General features: G+C 39.5%; 1 protein-coding gene across 4 annotated transcripts in view; it reads left to right on the forward strand.

Annotated features, from left to right (window-relative positions):
• The window catches only part of trafd1 (TRAF-type zinc finger domain containing 1), a 41,304-nt gene that overhangs the window by 8,800 nt on the left and 8,432 nt on the right, over positions 1–24,072 (forward strand). For all 4 annotated transcript variants that reach the window (XM_060843535.1, XM_060843532.1, XM_060843533.1 and 1 more), the window contains exons 4-10: positions 1,527–1,580; positions 3,694–4,117; positions 5,887–6,147; positions 14,300–14,370; positions 18,140–18,394; positions 19,087–19,213; positions 21,067–21,388. In XM_060843535.1, coding sequence (XP_060699518.1) covers positions 1,527–1,580; positions 3,694–4,117; positions 5,887–6,147; positions 14,300–14,370; positions 18,140–18,394; positions 19,087–19,213; positions 21,067–21,388 — 1,514 coding nt within the window. The remainder of the gene's footprint in view (positions 1–1,526; positions 1,581–3,693; positions 4,118–5,886; positions 6,148–14,299; positions 14,371–18,139; positions 18,395–19,086; positions 19,214–21,066; positions 21,389–24,072) is intronic.

Consider the following 24,072-nt stretch of genomic DNA (forward strand, 5'->3'; position numbering starts at 1 on the left):
TCCTTCGACTGTGCCTCCAGGTTCTGGACTTGCGTGTCATTGACAATATCCTGCATTTACCCTGTCTGGTCTTGTTAGAATTTGATAGTTTTCTGTGAGATTATGACTCTTCTACTCCACCCCCTAAATCTCCAGTGAATGTAGTTCAAACTGATTAACCAATCAAATGATTTCTAAGGCCTTGATCCTTTTCCATTCCTCTTCTCCTTCCCATTTTCTTATCGACAAAGCAATTAGAAGAAAACACTAAAAACTGCCTTTGTGGTGCAGGATAATTATCTATCTTTGAGTCACAAAAAGCTAAAATATAAATGTTTGTATATTTATTACCAGAGCAAAGTTAGTTGAGGGATCATTCCTATTGCTAGCTACAAAGAAGGCTGCTTCACGAGTTAAGTATGTCAAACAACACTCTGCCATCGATGTGTTTTAAGTACAATTACTTCCAAGTGTCAAGGGGTTGATTGAACAGAAAAATCTGAAACTCTATTATTGACTACTGAAATGGTTCAAAGTCATTTATCCTGTTTTGTCATGTCTCCAGGCTTGCCGGGTTGGGGGGGTGGGGGGTGGGGGGTGGCTGGAGGAGATGGTTAAATGTGGCTTCTCTTAACTTGGTTATCACTCGTTGTTCTGCGTTGCTTAAAGCATGTACCTGAGGGATGAAATTTAATCTAAGTCTTATTACTGCAAAAAAAAAGTTGTGTAATTGGTCACCATTGAATATAATGAGTGACATCTGAACCTTTTGTGCTAGTTTGATTTGTTTTTTCAAATAAACATGATGTTGATCGGATCTGGAAATCTAAATTCTCCAGATGAATTGCTGTATGAGTATAAAAGTTGTTAGTAATGGAGTTCTTGGAGTTTGTTTCCCATGCTGAAACATTTTCAAATTTACAGGTTATTGTGGCTAATTTTAAAATGGCTTATCAGGTACCAATGTGAACCACTTAGAATCAACAGCAGCTTTAGAGGTGTGGAGTTCGAGGTAATTCATACCATTTGGAGCACCGATATTAAAAGTGAAATGGGTTTGTGTCCTGTGCATGTCTCAAGGCAGTTAAAGGTATTTCATCTATGTAACCAAGTTTTTCACAAACCTGACTTTTGTATGGGTCAAGAGTAATGGGGGATTTCCCAAATCATTTATTTTTATATACCTAAAGGTGTTGACTTGTTCTGAGAATGCTTACCCAGGGTGTACTATTCTTAATTTAGGCATAATTCTAAGTTTGGGCCAATTTGTATCCACGGTTTGCGTATTTTCAAACAATCATCATGGATGTGATCAATATTAGGATGACTTAGTCCAATTCTTTTGGACACCTCCATTTCTTGTCTGGCGCACTCCACTTATAGTTGCATCCTTCTTGCCTTCCTGGATAAGATCAGCTAAGCCAGGATACAATGCAACTCCCTTAAGCTTTGGCAATTCAAATACATGAGGATTGCTCTTAAGGATAGTAACTAACAAGTAATGAGCACTAATATTTGATGACTTAATTTGACCACCTGTTTTTCAGGTCAACTGTAAGTGCAACATGAAGGTAGAAAAAAATCAGTTGGAAAAACATGAGGTTGGTGTGTCTTTGTTTATCCTCCAATTTGTCTGCCTAATGCAGCACCATCTGTTAAATGCTGGTGTTGATGTAACATAGAAAGCAGAGTTGGGTTATCGGTCCCTTGACTGTTTTAACGTTCAATTAGGTCACAGTTGGTCTTTATTTAAACATATATTCCCCATCTTTAGTTCTGCTGGGATTTTGTCTGACAAATTATTGCTATCAGAGAAGTTTTCAATTGATCCTGCATCTGTAGGATTTTAGGGGGAGAAAATTCCATATCTCAATTCCTAATTTCAGATGATGTTGACTTTGTTGAATTCGCCAACTAGAGGAAGGATCATAGATTAATTCATTACAATAGTTTTATCATAAAGAAACTGATTGGATTGACATTTTAAACGTGAAATATGTCCAGCTGTCCCTACAACCTAAACCTTTAAATCCCAATATAATTCTGACAAATCTTTGCACCCCTTCAAGGCTTATACTTTTCGTGCATTGTCCAAAACTGGACATTATGCTACAAATGGGATCTAAAACAACTGTGTAACTGAAATAACGCTTCCTTACTCTGTGTTCCAGCTCCCTTTACCTTGAAAAGCCAATGTTCTTCTGACTACTTGTATTCTATAGCTACAATTAAGGAGCCATTTACTCTGCTAATTATCTGTGGGATTTTCTATTGAATGGGAAAACCAAGGTGAACAAATGAATTACTTATTGTGGTTCTGTTCGCCGAGCTGGAAGTTTTTGCTGCTAACGTTTCGTTCCCTGGCTAGGGAACATCATCAGTGCTATTGGAGCTTCCTGAGAAGCGCTGCTTTGATGTTTCTTCCGGTATTTATAGTGGTTTGTTCTTGCCGCTTCCGGGTGTCAGTTTCAGCTGTAGTAGTTTGTATGTGGGGTCCAGGTCGATGTGTCTGTTGATGGATCTTCTTGCCGTTTCCGGGTGTCAGTTTCAGCTGTAGTGGTTTGTATATTGGGTCCAGGTCTATGTGTCTGTTAATGGAGTTTGTGGATGAATGCCATGCCTCTAGGAATTCCCTGGCTGTTCTCTGTCTGGCTTGTCCTATGATGGTAGTGTTTTCCCAGTCAAATTCATGTTGCTGGTTGTCTGAGTGTATGGCTACTAGGGATAGCTGGTCGTGTTGTTTTGTGGCTAGCTGATGTTCATGGATGCGGATTGTTAGCTGTCTTCCTGTTTGTCCTATATAGTGTTTTGTGCAGTCCTTGCATGGTATTTTGTAAACTACGTTAGTTTGGCTCGTGCTGGGTATTGGGTCCTTTGTTCTAGTGAGTTGTTGTCTGAGTGTGGAAGTTGGCTTGTGTGCTGTTATGAGTCCTAAGGGTCGCAGTAGTCAGCATGTCAGTTCTGAGACGCTCCTGACGTATGGTAGAGTGGCTCGTCCTTTTGGTTGTGGCATGTCCTCGTTCCGTGGTCTATCTCTTAGGCATCTGGTGATAAAGTTGCGTGGGTAATACCTTCCACAAACTCCATTAACAGACACATAGACCTGGACCCAATATACAAACCACTACAGCTGAAACTGACACCCGGAAACGGCAAGAAGATCCATCAACAGACACATCAACCTGGACCCCACATACAAACTACTACAGCTGAAACTGACACCCGGAAGCGGCAAGAACAAACCACTATAAATACCGGAAGAAACATCAAAGCAGCGCTTCTCAGGAGGCTCTAATAGCACTGATGATGTTCCCTAGCCAGGGAACGAAACGTTTGCAGCAAAAACTTCCAGCTCGGCGAACAGAACCACAACAACGGACACCCGAGCTACAAATCTTCAACCAGACTTTAAATTACTTATCTTGTGCAAACCTCAGTTGTAGTCAGATTATTCTAGATCTGTGAAGGGCAGGCCAGGTCTTGGTATGGTGATTTTCTAATAGCAGTCACTGGACAATGATTGGAGCTTGACTGATCTATTAACAGCCTGAGAATAGCTTGAATCCAGCCAGGAAGTCTAATCCATAACTGATAAGATTCATCAATATTGTGGGCAATGCACTTGGCAGCTTAGACAATGAAGCTCTTAAATGCTTTTTGAAAAAAATGCAAGGTGTTAAGATCATTTTAATTCATTTTCTCTTTGCCTTGTAGAATTTAGAATGCCCTTTGCGACTGGTTAAGTGTCAATTCTGTGAACTGGAGCTGGCATTCAACAAATCAGAAGAACATGCTGATTATTGTGGATCAAGGACTGAACCTTGTGCAGCTTGTGGTCGCAATGTTTTGGTCAAAGACAGACATGTGCACCACATCTCCTGTGGCAAGGATGTGGAGGAAAAGAATAACAACCGTATCAAACCTAGATCTGTGTATCACTTTGAAGATAATGCTGGGACTTGGTTTGAAAACCAACCATTTGGGGTCCTTCATCGGGATGAAGGGAACCGTGTTAGGGCCAGGCCAAGAATTTCTAGACAGTTGGAAGCCAAAGTTCACGGGAACAGAGAAGCAGGATGTTTTGTGAGGGGGTCAGACAGGAGGAATCTGCCGACCGTAGGTAGAGACCAGAATCAAGGTAAGCTGAGAATATTTTGAATTGGAAGTAGTTATATCAACATGTGAGCTTGAAGTTGGGGAAGGAGCTAGAAGTAGCTAAAGAGCAAAATTTATGCGATAGGATTGCACAACTACAAAAGTTGTTGGCCTCCTGGTAACTGCTTTGATACTTCAATGTTTTGATGAGAGATTCTGCAACTTTGGTAGTGAGAGTGAATGAAGTGTGTACATATAGTCTTGGTAGATTTTTAAGGATGTTTCTGGTCTTGTAAGTGGTATGATGTACTAAGTATAATGAGAACTTTTGTCCTGTATTTCTTTACATGTGGTAACTGTTGAGTAGCACCAATCCTACCACCTGTTTAACAAGAATATTTGAATGGAATTGAAAATGGGTGTATAAGCAATGTTGTGGATTTCAACAGTGGTATTCTGCAGTGTGTAGATTTATCTTCAACCCAGCATTATCTTCAGTCTTATAATGGCTGGAAGAAAAATACAGGCTGAGGTGAAACATTTCAGTGCTAAGGAAAGAGAGCCAATCTGGACTTCTACTTTTGTTTGTCATTTTATATAAACGATCTGGGTGAGAATTTAGGAGAAATTGTTACTAAGTTTGTGGATGACACCAAAATTGGTGATATAATGGACAGAGAAGAGCCCTGGGTAGTGTTGAGAGGATAGACAGTTCAGTACATAATATTTTTGAAAGTTGCATCACATGTAGATAGTGGTTAAGAAGGTGTTTGACATATTTTCCTTCATTGCTCAGACCATTGAGGGTAGAAGTTGGGACATGTTGAGGTTGTATAGGATGTTGGTGAGGCCTTTTCTGCAGTACTGTGTCCAGTTCTGGTTCCCCTGCTACAGGAAGGATATTATTAACTTAGAGATGGTTCAGAAAAGATTTAACAGGATGTTGCCAGGAATGGAAGATTTGAGTTAGGCTGGGATGACTTTTTATTATTGTAGGAGGTTGAGGGGTGACTTCAGAAAGGTTTATAAAATCAGGATAAGGTGATTGATAAGGTGAATAGCAAGCATCTTTTCCCTAGGCTGGGGGAGTTCAAAACTAGGGGTGTATTTTTAAGGTGAGAGGAGACAGATTTGAAAAGGGTCTGAGGGGCCAATGTTTTTACACTGCGGTTGGTGTGTGGAATGAACTGCTGGAGGAAGTGGTGGATGCACATATAGTTACAACACTCAGACATTTGGGTGAGTACATGAATAAGAAAGATTTGGAGAGATGGGGGTCAAACACAGGCAAGTGGGACTAGTTTGATTTAGGAACATGGTTGTTCTGGTCTAGTTGGACTGAAATGTTGGTTTCCATGCTGTATGACTCTGATTCTCGTGGGAGTTTGCGAACTTTCTAAAACTGTGGACACCATAATTAGAGCAATACCTGTAATTACACTTTTTTTGGTAATGGGCAAGAACTAATTTATGGAGGGAGGGAAGGATTCAATGCCTATTTTATTTTATCTTTGCTGGATTGATTAATTGGTATTAGGTTAAATGTAAATTCATATTTGTCCCTTGCTATAATGGGAATTTGTACTTTGAGGTGGACTGAAACTAAATTGTGCGTAAAGGCATTGCTAAATATGATTGTCCTCATCCAACATTCCCAATTTGCCATGTTAGTCAGTATTTAGACCTCTGGTATTAAGTTGAATCCCACTGGTTGACCATGGTGTTTTCTTGGTTGAAATCAGCTCACCAATACTGGTTGAAACTTTGAATTATGCTCTTAACACTCATATATATTTTCTGTTGATTTTGCAGCCAGCCTACTGAGGACTGAGAGAAATAACTTGGCAGATGTTACAGGTCCAGAGCATGTGGATGCCAACTCTAATCTGGATTACCTGCTTGCTCTCAGTCTCCAAAATGAAAACAGTGAGGGTGGAGAGTGGCCACCTTTATGGGAGGATGCTCACTCTGATTACAAATGTTCAGAGCAACAGAATGCAATGGGCTTGCTCAGCACTCAGTCACCATCTGATATATTCCCAACTTCTGTAAATGTCCATGAAGAGGTAGCAAGTAAGTAGTTAATATTGGACATTTCTTCATAACCAGTCAGTGCATCTTTTAATTATTGTGATCATATAGCCTAGTATCTAGCTAATGTAATAATCCATCTTGGGTGTGTTAGGATACTACCCACTTGCCATTCAGATTGAGTACCTAGTCTTTTGCATGTGTACTTTTTCACTCTCTTTTTTAAGAAGCAGACTGGCACACTTGAGTTAAGGTCAGATATTAATTAGTAGCTTGCCTTCACTTGTAGAGAAGAAGTAAGCATAGAGTCACAGAACAAATTCTACCTCACTTGGTTTAATCTCTCTCTTCTCCCTAATCATGAGAAAAAGTAAGCAACAGCATGGTCCTATTTCTTAACTGTCACCTATCTTTCAAACTATTTCTGAGGAAAAAAAGGCATCCTGCATATTTAGCTTCCAGCTTTAAGCTTAAGGACTGAGTGCCAAACCTGTGGTCAGAAATCTGACTCTCCATGTGTCCCTTTTATTCTTCTCATTGTCATCAGATGAGATGGTATTGAGATACTGACTGTACTTCCTGTAGTGATTCATCATTAAGTTTGGAATAAAATTGGCTGCAGCTTGCTAGATAATAGTTCCAGTGGTACCTTTTGCAAATTAATGTTCATGTGGAAAGTTGTAAGTTTGAATAGATTACTTCATTTATATGTGGTGGTTCTTTCTTGCCTTGATTTGTCTTGTACATATTCACCAAGAATGGTTAGATTGTTGTCTGAATCAGGAACTTGTCACTTTTTCTCCTTGTAAAACAATGATTTGAGTCATGCGTAACTGCTATCTCAAACAGACGTCAACTACCATGAATAGTGGGCCAGATATCAAAATAGTTTTGTTTTCTGCTTTGAGCTCCTCTGGGCTTTACTTGAGGGCTACCTTTTGGATTTCAGGGTGCCATTGTTCATTTTCACCAACTCATTTATTAGGTGATGAGCTCTTGTAGTAGTACCTTATCTATTTGTATTTGAAACATTTGGACTTGCACAGAAGCAGAATTAGAAGAATTTAACAATATGTTCAATCATCACTGCTTGACTTAATTGAAATCTGCAACATATGAAAGCATTAATTTGAAGCTCTACAGTTTTTAAATTGGCACAAGGTATTTGGCATAGGCGAGTAACAAAATCAATTTTTAAAAAAATTGGCACACCTAATGTACAAACACCTAATGTTCTGTAAACTGGTAGTAAATAGTAAACAATTGCATGGTTGTCCCTAATGTGGAGTCTGCACTTCACATAAATATAAATCTTTATGAAACAAAACTGTTCAGTATTAAATTATCCAGTTAACAGTGCTTGAAGATTAATGTTTATTTGTACACTACTTTGAAATGTTTAAAACCATTTCCCTCTTGGCAGTTTCTCCCCTGCCCACTTTGCAGTCCCTTTCAACTCCCTTTGTCGTCCCTTCTCCCTAACCCTCTATCCATCTCCAATTATTTATCTACCACAGATGCTGCTGATCTCACACGTCCTAGCTCCAGCTGCAGAGTTGACTTTCTCCTGATTAGTTGTCCGGATACTCTCATTTCCCTGGTAATTTGGCCAATTTGAAGGGCTGAATTCACCCTCTGCCCTCGTATTTTGAGTGTTGCAGTCGGCATATATTCATGGTCCATTCTAGTTGTGTGACTCACTTATTTTTTGTGGCTCGAATGAGTCACTATGGAATTTAACTGTGGATTAATTGAGTCACTGGGGAACACCTTCCTTCAAGTTCCACTTAATTGAATTCCTGCTAGTTTCCCCATGAATTCTATGCAGAGTTGCCTTAAATTTTGTGTTTATATTTTGTTTCTTATTCATTAATGTTTAAGTTCTGATGGACCAAGTTCTGTTTGGTCATCTAAGATCTGCATTGAAACTGATTTATGTACATGTTTGGTGTTCCTGTGGCCCCTTCCTGCTATCTGGGTCATAACCTTTTTCTCAAAATAACTCTTGCTCTGTTGATTAAAATTACTGAAGTTTTTTAAAACCATGTACAAGTCCAGTGAAAGTCAACCTTTTGAGGATAATATTTGGTCAAAAGTCTTGGTAAACCTTTTTGTGGGTAATGTTTTTGAGGAATTGGCATATGTGCTTGTCTTGGGCCCAAAAGAAGCTGCCATAATGGAGTAAAGTGAAAACCAACAACTCTAAATAATTAAATTATCCAAGGTTTAGTTTATGACATTGCAAACTGTAGATTTCATTTCAGACAAGCGTGTACCATAAAAAATTAACTGCAGCAGTTCTCACTGATCATTCCAACAAATACTTTCTTTATTCATTCTTGGGACTTGGGCATCACTGGCTGGCCATTTGATTTTTGCATTTATTGCCCATCTCTAGTTCCCTTGAGGGTGGTGAATTGCCACCTTGAATTGCTACAGTCGAAGTACTATAGGTTGATCCATAGTGCCCTTACGGAGGGAATTTTAGGGTTTTGATCCAGCAACCGATGTTTTTTCCAAGTCAGAATGGTGAGTGACTTGGAGTTAACTTGTAGGTCATGTTCCAATTTATCTGCTCCTCTGTCCTTCTAGATGGATGTGGTCATGCACTTGGAAGGTGATGCTTAAGGACCTTTGAACGTAATGCACACTGCCACTACTGAGTGTCAGTGATGAAGTGGATGCTTGTGAATGTGGCGCTAATCAAGCAGGCTGCTTTCTTCTGGATGGTATCCAGCTTCTTGTTTTGTTGGAGAACCACCCACCTCGGCAGGGGGGAGTATTCCATCACACTTCTGACTTGAGCCTTGTAGATGATGGCTGCAAATGTGTTGCTGGTCAAAGCACAGCAGGCCAGGCAGCATCTCAGGAATAGAGAATTCGATGTTTCGAGCATAAGCCCTTCATCAGGAATAAGAGAGAGAGAGCCAAGCAGGCTAAGATAAAAGGTAGGGAGGAGTTAGCCTGCTTGGCTCTCTCTCTCTTATTCCTGATGAAGGGCTTATGCTCGAAACGTCGAATTCTCTATTCCTGAGATGCTGCCTGGCCTGCTGTGCTTTGACCAGCAACACATTTGCAGCTGTGATCTCCAGCATCTGCAGACCTCATTTTTTACTCCTTGTAGATGATGGACAAGATTTGGGGAGTCTGTGTTAGTTGTTGTGATATCCCCAGCCTCTGCCTGTTCTTGTTACTGTTTATGTGGCAAGTCCAGTTGATTTTCTGGTCATTTGGGATGTCCTGTTGAATTTCTAGTTTGTGATCATTTCAAGTTTTAATTTTTTCAGATTTACTACTGCTTTTTGCTTTACGTAAATTGTTGTATGCTGTTGCAAATATGCATCACTGCATGAAGATAATTTTATCTTCAGCCTTGGGACTCTTAATAATCAAATGACATGCTGTGCTTAATCTGTGGATTTGAGTAAATGCCAAGTGTATCTCCTTTTGGGCTCTAGCCATGAGAGAACAGGAGAATTGCCCATTTCTTCATTTGTGCTTATAATTAAACAAGGAAGGATAAATACAACTCCTTTTCACCTTCACATTAGGTTGTAAAAGGTTTTAAACTATTTTTTCCACACTGCTCATAGATAATTTGGAACTTTGCATGTTCAGATTGGAAGTTGATTAGTCACTGGTAAATTTGAGGTCAGCATATGAGGAAGTGATAGTTTCTCAAACTAATTAGAATGACAATAGAAGGTGTTGCTCATGTCATCACTTCAAGCTAAATAAACCCAGTGATTAATTTGAACCAGTAAGGTACTGTCTGTTAATGATGGGTCATTGCTGAAAAAAAGACATCTTTTTCAAGCTTTTTATTTTGCACTCATCAAGACATGCTGCAATTCAAGGGAAAATAAAGGCCTACACTGAAAGGAGAGTGCTGATTGGCAGGGAAACGAACTGCTATTGATGGAGGCATTGTCATGGTGAATGCACCCATGTAAGTTGATTGACAGTTAATCGCCAAGCAGTTAAATTTTAAACCAAATAAGTTGAAGCAACTTGTGCTATATTTGGCAAATCCTATTTATACCTGTAAATCTCAGAGGCACAGGCTTATTCTAGTTGACTTCATCCCAAGAATTCATTTGTACTTTTTATAGTGTTGAGGGTTGTTGGACTTCCTATTCCAAACTAAGATGTGCCACAGATCTTGGGAATTGACTGAATGTTCTCAGTTCCCCAATCTGGTCCTTTGAGTTTCTTCAGATTTTTAGAATTTGAGAACTTGAACCCTATTAGGCTTTGTTGCTGAGGTCATTTTCACTATTCTCAGGTGTTACAACACACGGTAAACTTTTTTGCTTAAATCTTTTCTGTGTTGCTGATTTTATCTTGTGCAGTAACCTGTAAAGATTTGAGTGGCCAAGAACTATTTATAGTAAAATTTAACAACTGATTTTGAAGTATAGCAGAGAATTATTAACTGACAACTATATCCAAGTCCTTACTCAAAACTATCTTTTACCTTCCCTTCTATAATACGAGTCTGAAAAAACTCCTGATTTATGATTTACAAACCAGAACGACTTATCTCAAAACCAGGCAGCTTTTGTTCTCCTTGGTATTTTGGTCGTCTTTTCTTCTTGGGGATTCTGCTTCACAGAATCTTTCTAAAGAGAGTGGTTTTCTGGGCAGTGTGCAGTTGTTGTTGGCTTGTCAGTTCTATTCTCGACTGTTCAGGTTTTCCTGGTCTTATACTCCCAAAGCATCGGGTTGTGTCAATATACTCAATTCGTACTGGATTGGAGTTCGGTATTTTTTCGTGGTTAGCCTAATTTGAATCACTTTTGTTGTTTCCAGGCAACCACCTAATCAAGTTGTTCCACCAAACGTTTTTTTTTAGTACGCTTGGTTCTGTACAGTAGTTCTATTGCTTTTAACTTTGAAAGGTGCAGTGCACCCACATCTTGATAACACAAGCAGATCTGACCATTTTAGTTCCTCATGCATTTGGGCCTTATTAGAAATATTAGGTTAATGATAACTTGAGGGATAGTCCTGATTCCAAATGGCCTCTACATTCCTTGTGTTCTGGCAGTTGGTAGATACCAGTCTTGCTGTCCATTTCTTTTGCCTTCCAATGTCTAATTCTGCATACCTTGGTTTTTATCCTTGAGTGGGTTATTTGCACAGGCAGGAAGAACCACCTAGCACTTAAGAGATGACTGAATAGTGCCATTCTGGTGTTGGTTAATTTTGTATCAGGAATTAAATATCAACATTTGTTGCTTTTACCCATGTTGATGAGTAAAAATTTTCTTTGTGTAATCCGCCAATCTCAAATTCCATATTGCTGTTGTTGCAATTGCTTTCATCCATCCAGCCTTCCTCATGAACCTCGACAAGCACGCCTTTCACAAGTCTCTTTTGGGAGAGCTTTGTACTTGAATATCATCATGGTCTTCAATCATGTGCCATCCACTTGCTGTACAAGATGCAACCACTGTGCAGTACTTATTATTGTGTCCAGTTGTCTCAACAATGAAAGCTTTTCATCAGTTTTAGCAAAGGTAGTCTTTGGCATGTTAAATTTCATTGCCCTATGTTGGAAAAATGGATGAAACATGGATTTGTTTATTTTGTCTTCCAATACGAAGAATATAGTGGAAATTGATTATCTTTTTAAGTTCAGATGGCAGATGTTGGTATTTTTTCGAGTACTAAACTTGTGCCCCATTCATCTGGTGCCCCACCTGGGACAGGCAGGCCTCAAATTCTGAAATGTCATCTTTCTTCCCTTCTGAGGGTAGAGAGTTGCATGCCTCCATTAATATGATCGTTTTATTGATGCATGAACACATTCTGCAAATTAATTCTCCAGTTTAAACTAAGCTGTGTACTTTTTAATTCTAAATGATTGCGGGATGGCTGATATTGTCTTTGGTTTATTAAAGAAGCTGAAGCTCTTGGCAAGAGGAAGAAAGCAGCTTATGTGAGGATGAGGCATAAAGGCTGAGGTAGGGGACTGGAGAGTTATAAGTTAGCCAGAAAAGATCTTTGAAAGGGCGAAGAGGAGCCAGGAGGGGATGTGAGAAGTTGTTGGTGGATAGGATCAAGGAAAATCCTAAGGTCTTCTATAGATATATCAGGAATAAAAGAATGACTAGAGTAAAATTAGGACCACTCAAAGATAGCAGTGGGAAGTTGTGTGTGGAATCGGAGGACATAGGGGAAGTGCTTAATGAATTACTTTTCATCAGTATTCACATTGGAAAGGGGCAATGTTAGTGAGAATCCGGTGATATAGGCTACAAGATTATATGGGATTGAGGTTGACAAAGAGGAGGTGTTATCTATTTTCAGATCTTTGAAAATTGCTAAGACCCCTGGGCCGGATGGGATTTATCTTCTGATCCTCTGGGAAGCTAAGGAGGGGATTGAAGAGCCTTTGGCTTTGATCTTTGTCGTCATGAGTAGTCCCAGAAGACTGGAGCATAGCAAATGTTGTTCCCTTAATTAAGAAGGGTCGTCAGGACAGCCCCGGTAATTATAGGCCAGTGAGCCTTACATCACTTGTGGGTGAGGTGTTGAAAAAGGTTATAAGTGACAGGATATATAATCATTTGGAAAGGAATAATTTTGATAAGGGATAGTCAGCACGGTTTGGTGAAGGATAGGTTGTGCCTCACTAACTTTGAGTTCTTCGAGAAGGTGACAAAACAGGTGGATGAAGGTAAAGCTGTTGATGTGGTGTAAATGGACTTCAGTAAGGCATTTGATAAAGTTCCACACGGTAGGTTATTGCACAAAATACAGAGTTTTGGGTTTGAAGGTGATTCAGCGGTTTGGATCAAAAATTGGCTAGCTGAAAGAAACCAGGGTGATGGTTGATGGAAATGTCCATTTAAAGAGCTCAGTTACTAGTGGCGTGCCACAAGGATCTGTTTTGGGGCCGCTGCTGTTTTTGCATTTTTATATATTATCTGGATGTGGGCATAGAAGGGTGAGTTCGTAAGTTCGCAGATGATACTAAGGTAGACAGAGATGTGGATATATGAAGGATGATATGGGTTACAGAGGAGTATAGATAAGATGCTGAGCTGGGCTGAGAAGTGGCAAATGGAGTTTCATGCAGAAAAGTGAGAGGTAGTTCACTTCGGAAGAAGTAACAAGAATGCAGAGTACTGGGCTAATAGTAAAGCTCTTGGCAGTGCAGATGAACAAAGATCTGTGTCCTGGTGCATAAATCCCTGAAAATTGCCACCCAGGTTGATAAGGTTGTTAAGAAGACAGTTGGCATTTATTGATAGTGGGATTGAGTTTAGGAGCCACGAGGTAATGCTTCAGCTGTACAAGACACTGGTAAAGCCGCACACCTGGAGTATTGTGTGGAGTTCTGGTCACAGCATTATAGGAAGCATGTGGAAGTTTTGGAAAGGGTTCAAAGGAGATTTACTAGGATGTTGCCTGGTATGGAAAGAAGGCCTTAGAGCAAAGGCTGAGGGAACTGAGGCTGTTTTCATTGGAGAGAAGAAGATTGAGAGGTGACTTAATCAAAACTTAAATATAATCAGAGGGTTAGATAATGAGAGCCTTTTTCCTTGGATGGTGAAGGCGAACGTGAGGGGATGTAGATTTAGGACAGATATCACGGGTAGTTTCTTCACTCGGAGAGTAGTAGGGGTGTGGAACAGCCTGCCTTCGACAGTAGTAGACTGGCCGATATTAAAGGCATTTATATGGGTATTGGACATATGGATAATAATGGAACAGTGTCGGTTAGTTGGACATCAGATGATTTTCACAAGTCGGCACAACATTGAGGGCCAAAATGCTGTAACATTTTATGTTCTATTTGTCAATCTTGTTAATTAGCTGAGGGGAAAATCTAAAGTTGACCACATTTTGCCTCACCTTTGATGAGCAATTGTAATTACTGGTAATTAATAATCGTGACTAGTTTGATCCCTGAAAACCTAATTTTAACTTTTATAAGAGGTATGTTATTTTTCAGCCAAAATTTCTGTGCTTAACCTTATAAGAATCTGGCTTTGTGTGATCAAGCACCATGTTGGAACCTCTCATTTAGATGTGAGATGAAGGAAAGCCTCTTTACATCTGTCAACCTGGATTTAAACCTGAGTAAAATAGGAATAGATTAATTATGGTAATGTTTCATCAGTGTCTTTTGAAAGTAATTGTAAATTTTGGTTGACAATTGAACATTTTTTCCCTCTTTTAGATGATGTCACAATGTTACCTTGTGAGTTCTGTGAAGAACTCTTCCCTGAAGAAGAATTAATTATTCACCAGGTTTGTTTTTCAGTGTCCATTCTAACAAATCAGGACTGATTCTATGATCTAGTAATTCTGATGGAAGTATTACTGATTTGAATTTTTTCCAGTAATTTGATTATCAACATTAATGAACAGCTAATGCTAAAAATCTTGTTCATCACTGTCTTATTCTATCTTTCCAGTCTGATTGCCAGCATAGCATTTTCTCTTGCATTCTTAAAATGTATAGAATGTAGACTTGTTATAACTGCCTATGAAGATAATTAATTAGTTGTGATGTCAGTCACAGTGACCACCAAGGACAGATAATGAAAGCTGGGAAAAGTGTTTGTTCTATTACCTGAGAAGAATGTTGTTTGAAAGTGAGGTAGCTTTGCTGAGTCGGTTTCATTGAACAAGGTTCAGCCCATGTTTGGCCCTATTCTATTCACGTTAGTGTGAAACCAAATCTGATCATGTAGAGAGAAGGATAATCAAATTATTTTGTCCCTACTTAAGTCACGGTACTTTCTTCTATGTTCCCGTCCTCTCCATGTTCTTCACATCTTTAACAAAGTCACACAAAATAATGTTGCCATGACCTTGATTGCAAGAGCATAAATCAAGGAAGAAAAATTGACACCTATGAACAACACCCCAATCTGATTTATTCTCAGATGTGGCCCATTCAATTATGTGCATGGGCTTTACCATGGCTATGCCTGTGTAGTATTTGTATAGGTCTGTTTTGTGCTTAGTTGGCTTAGGAATTTTCAGGTAGCTGCAGTGGAGCTTGGTGAACATTGCTAACTTTTCAATCCCATATAGGCAATCATAAATACAAATATAACCCAACTAATAAATCCAAAAAAGAATGTAGGGATTGCTTCTTTACCAAAGAGTGGTAAGAACATGAAAGGTACTACCACGTAGCATAGTTGAGGCAAAAAACTGAAGTGTATTTAAGGGGGAACTAGATGAGCAGAGAACAAAATCATCAGCAATCACTCTAATGACTATGTCCACCGAGAAAGTTTTGCATCACTGGTCATGGGTCTGTGGCTGATGAGTCCAATCTAAAGCTGTATCTCTAACTGCAGAGATTTAGCAGGTGTTACCAGGAGGTGGAATTAGACCTTGTGATTCCTGTAATTTCTTTCTTCAATATCTTTTCCATACTTTCTCCCGCTGATGGATCAGGTTCCCACTGAATAAGGCGTGCCATGTGTTTTCATCTATGTTGCATTTCTTGAGGGAAGCTTTCAGGAAGTCTCTGAAATGGTTACTTTGACGATTACTTGTTTGAAGAGTAATCCTTTGGGGTCAGTTGAAGGTTATTAGGAGGTCGCTTTTCTAACCAAATTAGGAATGAAGGTTTCAAGTATTTAATTTTTTGATTATTAACTATTTTGTACTGGATTATAACACTTTGCAACAGCGAGCCTAAAAATAAAAAAAAGTTAAGTTTATGATTGTTAAAAATCAAGAATTCATCTTTATTTTCAAAATGTGTGTTGCTAAAACAATTTTTAATATAATAACTTCAATCAGGAGGAGGGAGGTAAATAAATCAAATTAAGAATTACTTCATCTAGAAAGGACGAAAATAGCTACATAAACACTTCCAATTTCTTTCCATCAAGTCAGTCTCTGAATTCCTTTGACTTGTATCTCCTTTCATCCAGCAAGTAAAAAATGTTTACCTTGTCCATTCAATTACGTCTGCTACTCAACCTCCTTGGCTACTAAATTCTCTCTCAGGCATTCCCTTGTCTGTCCTGAACCAGTATTTCTTTTTTGACTATGAAATCAACTTGCCAATCTGATCCTCTTCCTGGAACTTGAATGCCATTTGTGCTGGCTTGCATGATAAATGGACTCCGCTTCTGCCTCTCTCTTTCACTGCTGTTGCTTGTCTTTAAAGCAACAAACCCTCTTTTTCATCCTCATCACGAATTACTACCTCACTTGCGACTTGACCATTCCCAAATCCATGGCGATACATCTTGGCTGCAACTATCTGAATCCTTTATTTTTTATAATTGGGTGTCTGTCCTTATGAAAACAGATGCAACCTTAACTAAAGTGACATATGACATCCATGTAACCAGGGCGCATTATTCCTCCTAGATCTCCCTGAAGTCAGTGAGAGCATTCAATCCTTCACGACTTTTCTACAAGGGATCTGAACTTGCTTTGTTTACTCTTGGCTAACTGAATATGGCCAATGCATCCTTGTCAGAGATCATTCCTCCTGCCTCAGGACTGTTACCTCCAATCCCTTGAGGATCAATATTGGTCCCTCTTTGTCTGTATGCTGTTCTGTAGCAATAGTCGTATGACATTTTTCCCCCTTTTCATCGTATTGTTAAACCCCTTAGCATCCTTGTCTTACCGTGTGTTTAGTAGCTAATCTTGGGTAGGGTGTAAGTTTTTTCCAGGTAAACATTGTGGAAAGTTGAAATCACCAACTTCAAACCCCATTGTAAAACTGCCCCATATCACCGATTCCAATCTCCCTGGTTATGATCTCAAGTCAAATACGTTTGTCATTGCATTTGCATTCTTTTCAAATCTGAGTTGTGACCACTCCACAAGTAACACTTGGTTTAATTTATATAATATCATCTACATTCCTACTGACTGATCAAACCCTTTTGTGTGTGGCTTTCTCATTTCCACTTTGCAGTGCCTTGCTGGCAAGCCTTTCACTCTTCTCTATGTGGAAACTTCTTGCTTCCTTATCTTTGACTGCGAGAAGTGCTGCACATTCATTATTCTCATGTCCTCTCTGATCTCCTGGTCTCAAATACGTCTAATTTATGATTTTGTGCTCATGTTTAAATCTCATCCACTTGTTCTTGCCCTTCCTCAACTGACATTTTCTGTCTTAAAACTACAAAACAACAATTTCTCCCTTCCTCTGACTCTGAATCTTTGTGCTTTCTCCCATCTTTACTTTTTCACGCTTGTCTTAACTTGCCAAAGCTTCATGATCACTTTACCCCTCCAACTCTTTGATCTTGCTTAAAATCAATCTCTTTGACAATTTTTTGTCACCCCTCCTAAAATCATCTTTGGCCTGGTGTCTGCTTTATTTTGCATAATCAAACCATGTGTTTTGGGTCATTTTGCAATATTAAAGGCACTATAAATAAAAGTTGTTTGTGTAATGGTGAAGATTTGCCAACAGTTCGCATTTGAAGATGGGGGGGGCGGGGGGCAATGGTCTAGTGATAATATTAGTAGATTATTAATCCAGAAACTCAGCTCATATTCTGGAGACATGGGTTCAAATCCCACCATGGCAGAATGGAATTTGAATTCAAGAATGAATCTGAAATTAAGAGTCTAATGATAACCTTAAAATCCATTGTCAATTGTTGGAAAAACCTAATTGGTTTGTTAATGTTCTTTAGGGGAAAAGAAAATCTGTGGTCCTGACCTGGTCTGGCCTGTATGTGACTCCAGACCCTCAGCAATGTGGTTGACTCTTAACTGCCTTCTGGGCAATTAGGAGTGGACAATAACTGCTGGCATCGCTAGAAATGCCCACATCCTATGAGTGAAAGTCCCATATTAGGTGAATGTTGCTTAAGATGGTAAGAGAATGACTTTTACTTAGAATAATGTCGACGCTTTATTCAATCTGAAGGCAATTTAGACAAGAATAAAAATTTCTGGGAAAAAAAGTCTGTTATAATTGTGAACAATTGAAGTCTGATTTGACAAACTTTTATACTGACATTTAATTTTTTCTTCCCTTTTTTGTGAAGCAATTGATTTATGATTTTTGTTTTAACAGACTGGCTGTAACCCAGTAAGTGCCTTTGCATCATTCAGTAAAAGTACCACACTTATACCACCGTTACAAAGGGTCTCCATTCCCAGGACAAATGATATTTTCTCCCATCGTCACCATACGAATCCTGAATTGTTTTCAGAAGACTACACACTGCCATCATATAGTCCATTTGTGGGTTCCAGTGATGGAGATGTCATGATTCCGTGTGAGTTCTGTGGTTATGCATTAGAAGAAGATATGCTGTATCATCATCAGGTAAAAAGGAAAATTATTTTAAACACTGTATCACAAGGCAAGTAATGATTAGTATTGCCTGAATTGTCTGAATATTGAGCTTTGTTTACTCAGAAGCATTCACCTTTTGTGAGGAAAGACTTGTTACTCCTCTGCACATTGTTCTTAATATTCTAGCCAGCAGTATGCAAGTTTCTAATTAATTTGTTTAGTTGGTTGCATGATATTGCCATGTAATTTGAAATGATTTGGTAATACATCTTAAATATGGTATGTTCTATATCTAAGTGAATGTGCTGGAAAACAGTCCCATTACTTTGAGATGGGGGATTGAATTACAGCCTTCTGGGGTTTTCTTCTGGTATGTCATTTGTATATTGACTGTGGCAGTCACCAGAGATTACCCGTACACTCCTTGTTAGCAACATAAATCCAAGTCAATATCTCATCTTCAGCTAGCAGCTTTGTAGAGCATTCCGTATTTCTTAAAAATCTGGTTGGGGTTTTGGGTGATGTGGATGTACCCATATTGAAAGTAAAATTTTTATGTTTAAAAGGAAGAGTTTTATTTCAAATCTCTAATCAGCCAAGTTTAAAATCTGGAATATAAATATAAAAAACCAAAACGTGACCTTTTTTTTTGAGAAAGCACTGTCTGTCTTCTGTTATGCATGACCATAGAGCCAATAACTTTCTTCCTTCTCTGTTAACAGAATCAGTGTGATTTGCGACCACCAACTGCAAGACCACCTGATCAGGAAATCAATCGGCCTTTCCTAGTCACCGATACGGAAACAAGAGAACCTCCACAAGTGCCCACTCACCGACAGAGACACCAAGGTAAATGCAAAAGTGTGTTTTTCTCACAGCGTGAGGGAGACTGCAAATGTTAGTCATTTTCTGGCTAGGCAGAAACATGAAATATGCCCTCCTTTAAACAAGAGCCTTCATGTTAGGAGTTAATAGATTGTTTATTCAGGCATCCCAATGCTGCAGTGCTCCCACTCTTGAACTTTACAATATGGATTACGTTGCCAGGCAGGTACAACTTTTTACCTTCCTTGCTGTTTTCCCAGCACAAGCAGTAATGTAATCATGTCCATCCATCTGTTAGAGCTGATATCAGTTAAGTGTGCAAGGTGTTTTGTTTTAAAAGAGGATTACCACACCAGATTCACACAGATTCTTTGATTATTCAGTATCTAGGAAATTTGAGTTAACTCTTACATGAGCTATTTTGTCTTTGCACATTTTAGGTGTATAGGGGAATTAACTTTCTTGAAGGATAGACACCGATATCCACAACAATATGTGGAAAATTGATCATTGGTCCTATCAACAAAACTCTGGGAAAATCCAACACTATCCAATCCTGCCCTATCAACCTAGTGTCCATCATTTAAGTAATGGAACTGGATCATTGACAGTGCTACAACACAGCATTTGCTCAATGCTTCTCTATGCTTATTTTGGGTTCTGCCAAGGCCATTCAGCACAGACCTCATGACACTTGGTCCAAGCATGGACAAAATAACTAAATTCTAGAGATGGAGTGAGAGTGTTTGCCTTTGACATCAAAGCAGCATTTGACAGGTTCTGGCATCAAAGTGCTCTTGCAAATCTAAAGCTAATGGGTGGGTTGGGAGAAAAAGAGACACTCCAACTAATGGTCGTGCTTAGCACACAAGGTAATTTGTGCAGGAGTTCCTCATTGCACTCAGACACTTCTAGCTACTCAACCCTGAGTCTGTCTTCCTTCCATCAAAAGATTAGAAGCACTCTTCATGATTCCAAAAATACTGAAGTAGTCCATGTTCATATTTGGTCTTGGGCGATTTAAGCGGCAAGTAACATTTATTGCATAAGTGCAAGGCAAAGATCACCTTCAGTTGGAGAGAACCATATTCATGATGTTCAATGGCTTTACCAGTGTTGAGTCTCACTGCTTGTAGGACTACCACCGACCAGGAACTGAACTGGACCAACCATATTAATGGCTGTAAGAGCAAGAACAGAAGCTGGGAGTCTGATGCATAATTCCATCCTTGACTCTCCAAGTCTCTTTTCACCTACAAGATGCAAATTGAGTATGATGGCAAATGCTGCAGTTGCCTAGATGACTACAGCTCCAACAGGACTTGAAGCTTGACATTAATCAAGGCAAAAGGGAGTCCATGACTGGTACCCATTAACCACTATGCTACAAAAAGCTCTGCAGCAATTGGCCAAAATTCCTTTTTAACCATATCTTTCAAATCTGTGACCTCTGCCAACTCCCAAGCACAAGGGCAGCTGATGCCTGGAAATGCTTCCACTTGCATGTTCTCTTTCAAGCTGCAATATCTTGACTTGAAACTACATGGTAGTTATTTTGCTGCCACTTGGTCAGAACTCTGAAACTCCTTTCCTAATAGAACAATGGATGTACCTATCTCACAAAGAATGCAGAAGTTCAAGGCTCAGTGCCATCTTGAGGGCAAGTGGACAAAGGCCATAAGTGCTGACCTAGCTAGTAACAGTCTCATCCTGTGGTTAAATTAAAAATCTGGTTATGGCAGCATGAAGGTTTCTATGTTCTGTTTATGTAAATTATTTGGACCACATTGTGTTTATGCTTAGTGAGTTTAGAAAGAATAGTTTTGTTTCAGAATTGATAGCTTCAATGCTCTTCATGAGTTATGTTCTGATTGCAGGAGATGTCAGGCCAAATTATTTTTCGCATCTGAACAATGTCCAGGCAAGACCAGCGATTCGACCTGCACAAAAAACAAAACCAACAGGAGCTCCAGCAACATTTAGACCAGGGATTGGAGCCCATAAGTCTCCAAGTCCAGACACCGAGAGCAGTACCCTAAATACAAGAAGTACAAAGCTTCCCAACAGAGAAACATCTGAATTGAGGCGGCGGACCCGGAAACCTTTGGAAACATCTGTGGGTTCTCCTCGTCCTATTGGAGACGTATTCCCAGAAAGCTACAAATCAAACTTTCCACATGCACCCACTGCTAGATCCAGGTGAAAGTGTGTTCAACAATAGGGCCAAGTAAACAAGCATCTAGATCGTTTTAAATAACCATCCATTTTAACAACCAAGTCTAATCACCTGTGGGATACTAATAGTTTTGACTTCTAGACACTGGTTGTAGAGATGATGAGAAAATGAGCTTTTCCCTGATGGTTGACTGCCCTAAATGCATTTCCCAATTTGCGGAGTTTGTATGGACCAAGAAAGCCAGGATTCTTGCTTCTAATCCTTGACCAGTGACTCCTCCCACTGAAAAATACATATGTTGTTCAGGTGAGGACTGCATTGGGCTCTTTGTGATGTCATCCAGCTTATTGTTGACTAGAGAGCTCTCCGTTTGAACTTTGATCTCCTTAGCAACTTGGATGTGATAGACTTTGTGCAGCGCATCCAATGAGTTATGCTCCACTTGCCAACACCTTCTGGAGAGCAGGGTTGAAAATTGGAGGGGGAAGTACCCATGTGCCCTCCTGTTCAAAGTGCTCAAAACTGCATTTTGTTTAGCCATCCCTCTTGTCCTGTGTCACCTGTTTATTCAAACTGTGTTCAGATGCTGGTTTGCTTATCCCTTTGGATTGTGGTTCTCTTGTATATTAAGTTTTTTGGTGACTCTGCTGTTTCATGTGCTTTTGTACTGTTCTGATGCATGCATTGGTTTGATGTGATTCCTCTCTCAACGCATTTTTCTTGTGGTCTGAGAGCAGCTAACTTGCTCACCACTTCATATAAGAATGAACCATGAAGTAGAACTGTTTGTTTCTTTGTTTCTTTTCCAGTGTCGTATCACTGAACAACACAAATCCAATGTTTATAAAGCCAGGGAAGCAGTTGGTGTTTAGGAAAGGACATTTCCAATGGTGGTTCTTAATCATTAACCTGGCTGCATTTTGGTTAACATCAAACAAATCTGAGATTGGCTAAGGAAATAAATCCTCCCATGTTCAAATAGCTTGCCGCCTCTTTCTGTCAATGTTTGGACATGGAATTGAATTGCTGTTCCTGTAGAATCATAAGACTTCTCATCTGGGAGGGGAGAAAGGTGATGCGGGAGAAAGGGAGCCATTCCTTATTTCAATGAAAATGCAGATTCCTGACTTGAGAATCAGAGGTGAACTTCGTGTGTTTGGTCCTGTATGCCATGAGCAACTATGAAGTTGCTTTCTATCCAAGGTGGCATCCATTCTAAAAGGATCTGCAGAGTCCCCAGTGGTAATTATATTCATTTGAAACTGGGAACTGTCAGTTCTCCAACATAAATAGATATTGTAAGAGTTTCTGACAATGTCATTAAAGCAAGACTTCCCAAATTCTGTTAGACCAATGTAATACAGTTTAAGCATGAGAATAAATTGTTTTACAGATTGACATTTTTCTTGTTTTCAGCGTTCTGCCTGTCTGTGCAAATTCAGCTTGGTGCTTAAAAGCTCAGAAGAGTTTTCTTGTGGAAAAATGCAAAGGTTGTGTTGCTTTAATGTGTTAAACACTGTTCTTTTCCAGAGCTCTGTATTAAAAGATAGTCATTACTAGACAAAATGGTGGAAATTTGGAAGCAGGTGCTGGGTTGTCATTTCTGAGTGGAAATATACATAAATGATCTGGAAGAGGACACTGTTGATGTGATCAGCAAGTTTGCAGGTGACACGAAGATTGGTTGAGTAGCAGAAAGCATATGTGACTGTCAAAGAATATAGATAGACTGGAGATTTGGATGGAGTTTAATCCAGGCAAATGAGGTGATGCATTTTGGGAATTCTAATTCCAGAACGAATTATACAGTAAACAGAAGAGCCTTAGGAGAAGTTGATGAACAGAAAGATCTGGGAGTTCAGGTCCATTGTACGCTGAAGGTTGCTGCACAGGTGGATAGAGTGGGCAAGAAGGCATGTGATATGCTTGCCTTCATCAGAAGGGTATAAGAGTTGGCGGGTCATGTTAAAATTGTTCAAGACATTGGTTTGGCTGCATTTAGAATACTGTGTACAGTTCTGGTCACATTTCCAAAAGGATGTGGAAGCTTTGGAGAAGGTGCAGACAAGGTTTACAAGGATGTTGCCTGGTATGGAAGGTGCTAGTTATAAAGAGAGGTTGAGTAGGTTAGAATTGTTTTCATTAGCAAAAAGGAGATTGAGGGGTGACCTGATTGAGGTCTACAAAATTCTGAAGGGTATAGACAGGATAGATAGAGATAAGCTTTTTCCCCAGGATGAAGGATTCAATAACGAGAGGTCACGCTTTCAAGGTAAGAGGTGAAAAGTTGAAGGGGTATATATGCGGCAAGTACTTTACACAGAAGGTAGTAGGTGCCTGGAACATGTTGCCAGCAGAGGTAGGAGAGGCAGCCATGGTAGATTCATTTAAGATGCATTTGGACAGATGCATGAGTAGGTGGGGAGCAGAGAGAAACAAATGCTTAGGAATTGGGTGACCGGTTTAGACAGTATATTTGGATCAGCTCAGGCTTGGAGGGCCGAAGAGCCTGTTCCTGGGCTGTAAATGTTCTTTGTTCTTAAATAAGACATGGCCTCTTGAACCTGCTTCACCATTTACCCAAGATCATTATTGATCTTTGACCTTAATTTTACTTTTCTACTAGGTCCTGAAATCCATAAGCTTCTAAAAATGAATCAGTCGCAGCTAGGAATTTATTCAACAATAGAGCATCTGCAGTTCCCTC

Source organism: Hemiscyllium ocellatum, chromosome 24 (assembly GCF_020745735.1).
Source record: "Hemiscyllium ocellatum isolate sHemOce1 chromosome 24, sHemOce1.pat.X.cur, whole genome shotgun sequence".
In the NCBI taxonomy this organism is placed as follows: Eukaryota; Metazoa; Chordata; class Chondrichthyes; order Orectolobiformes; family Hemiscylliidae; genus Hemiscyllium; species Hemiscyllium ocellatum.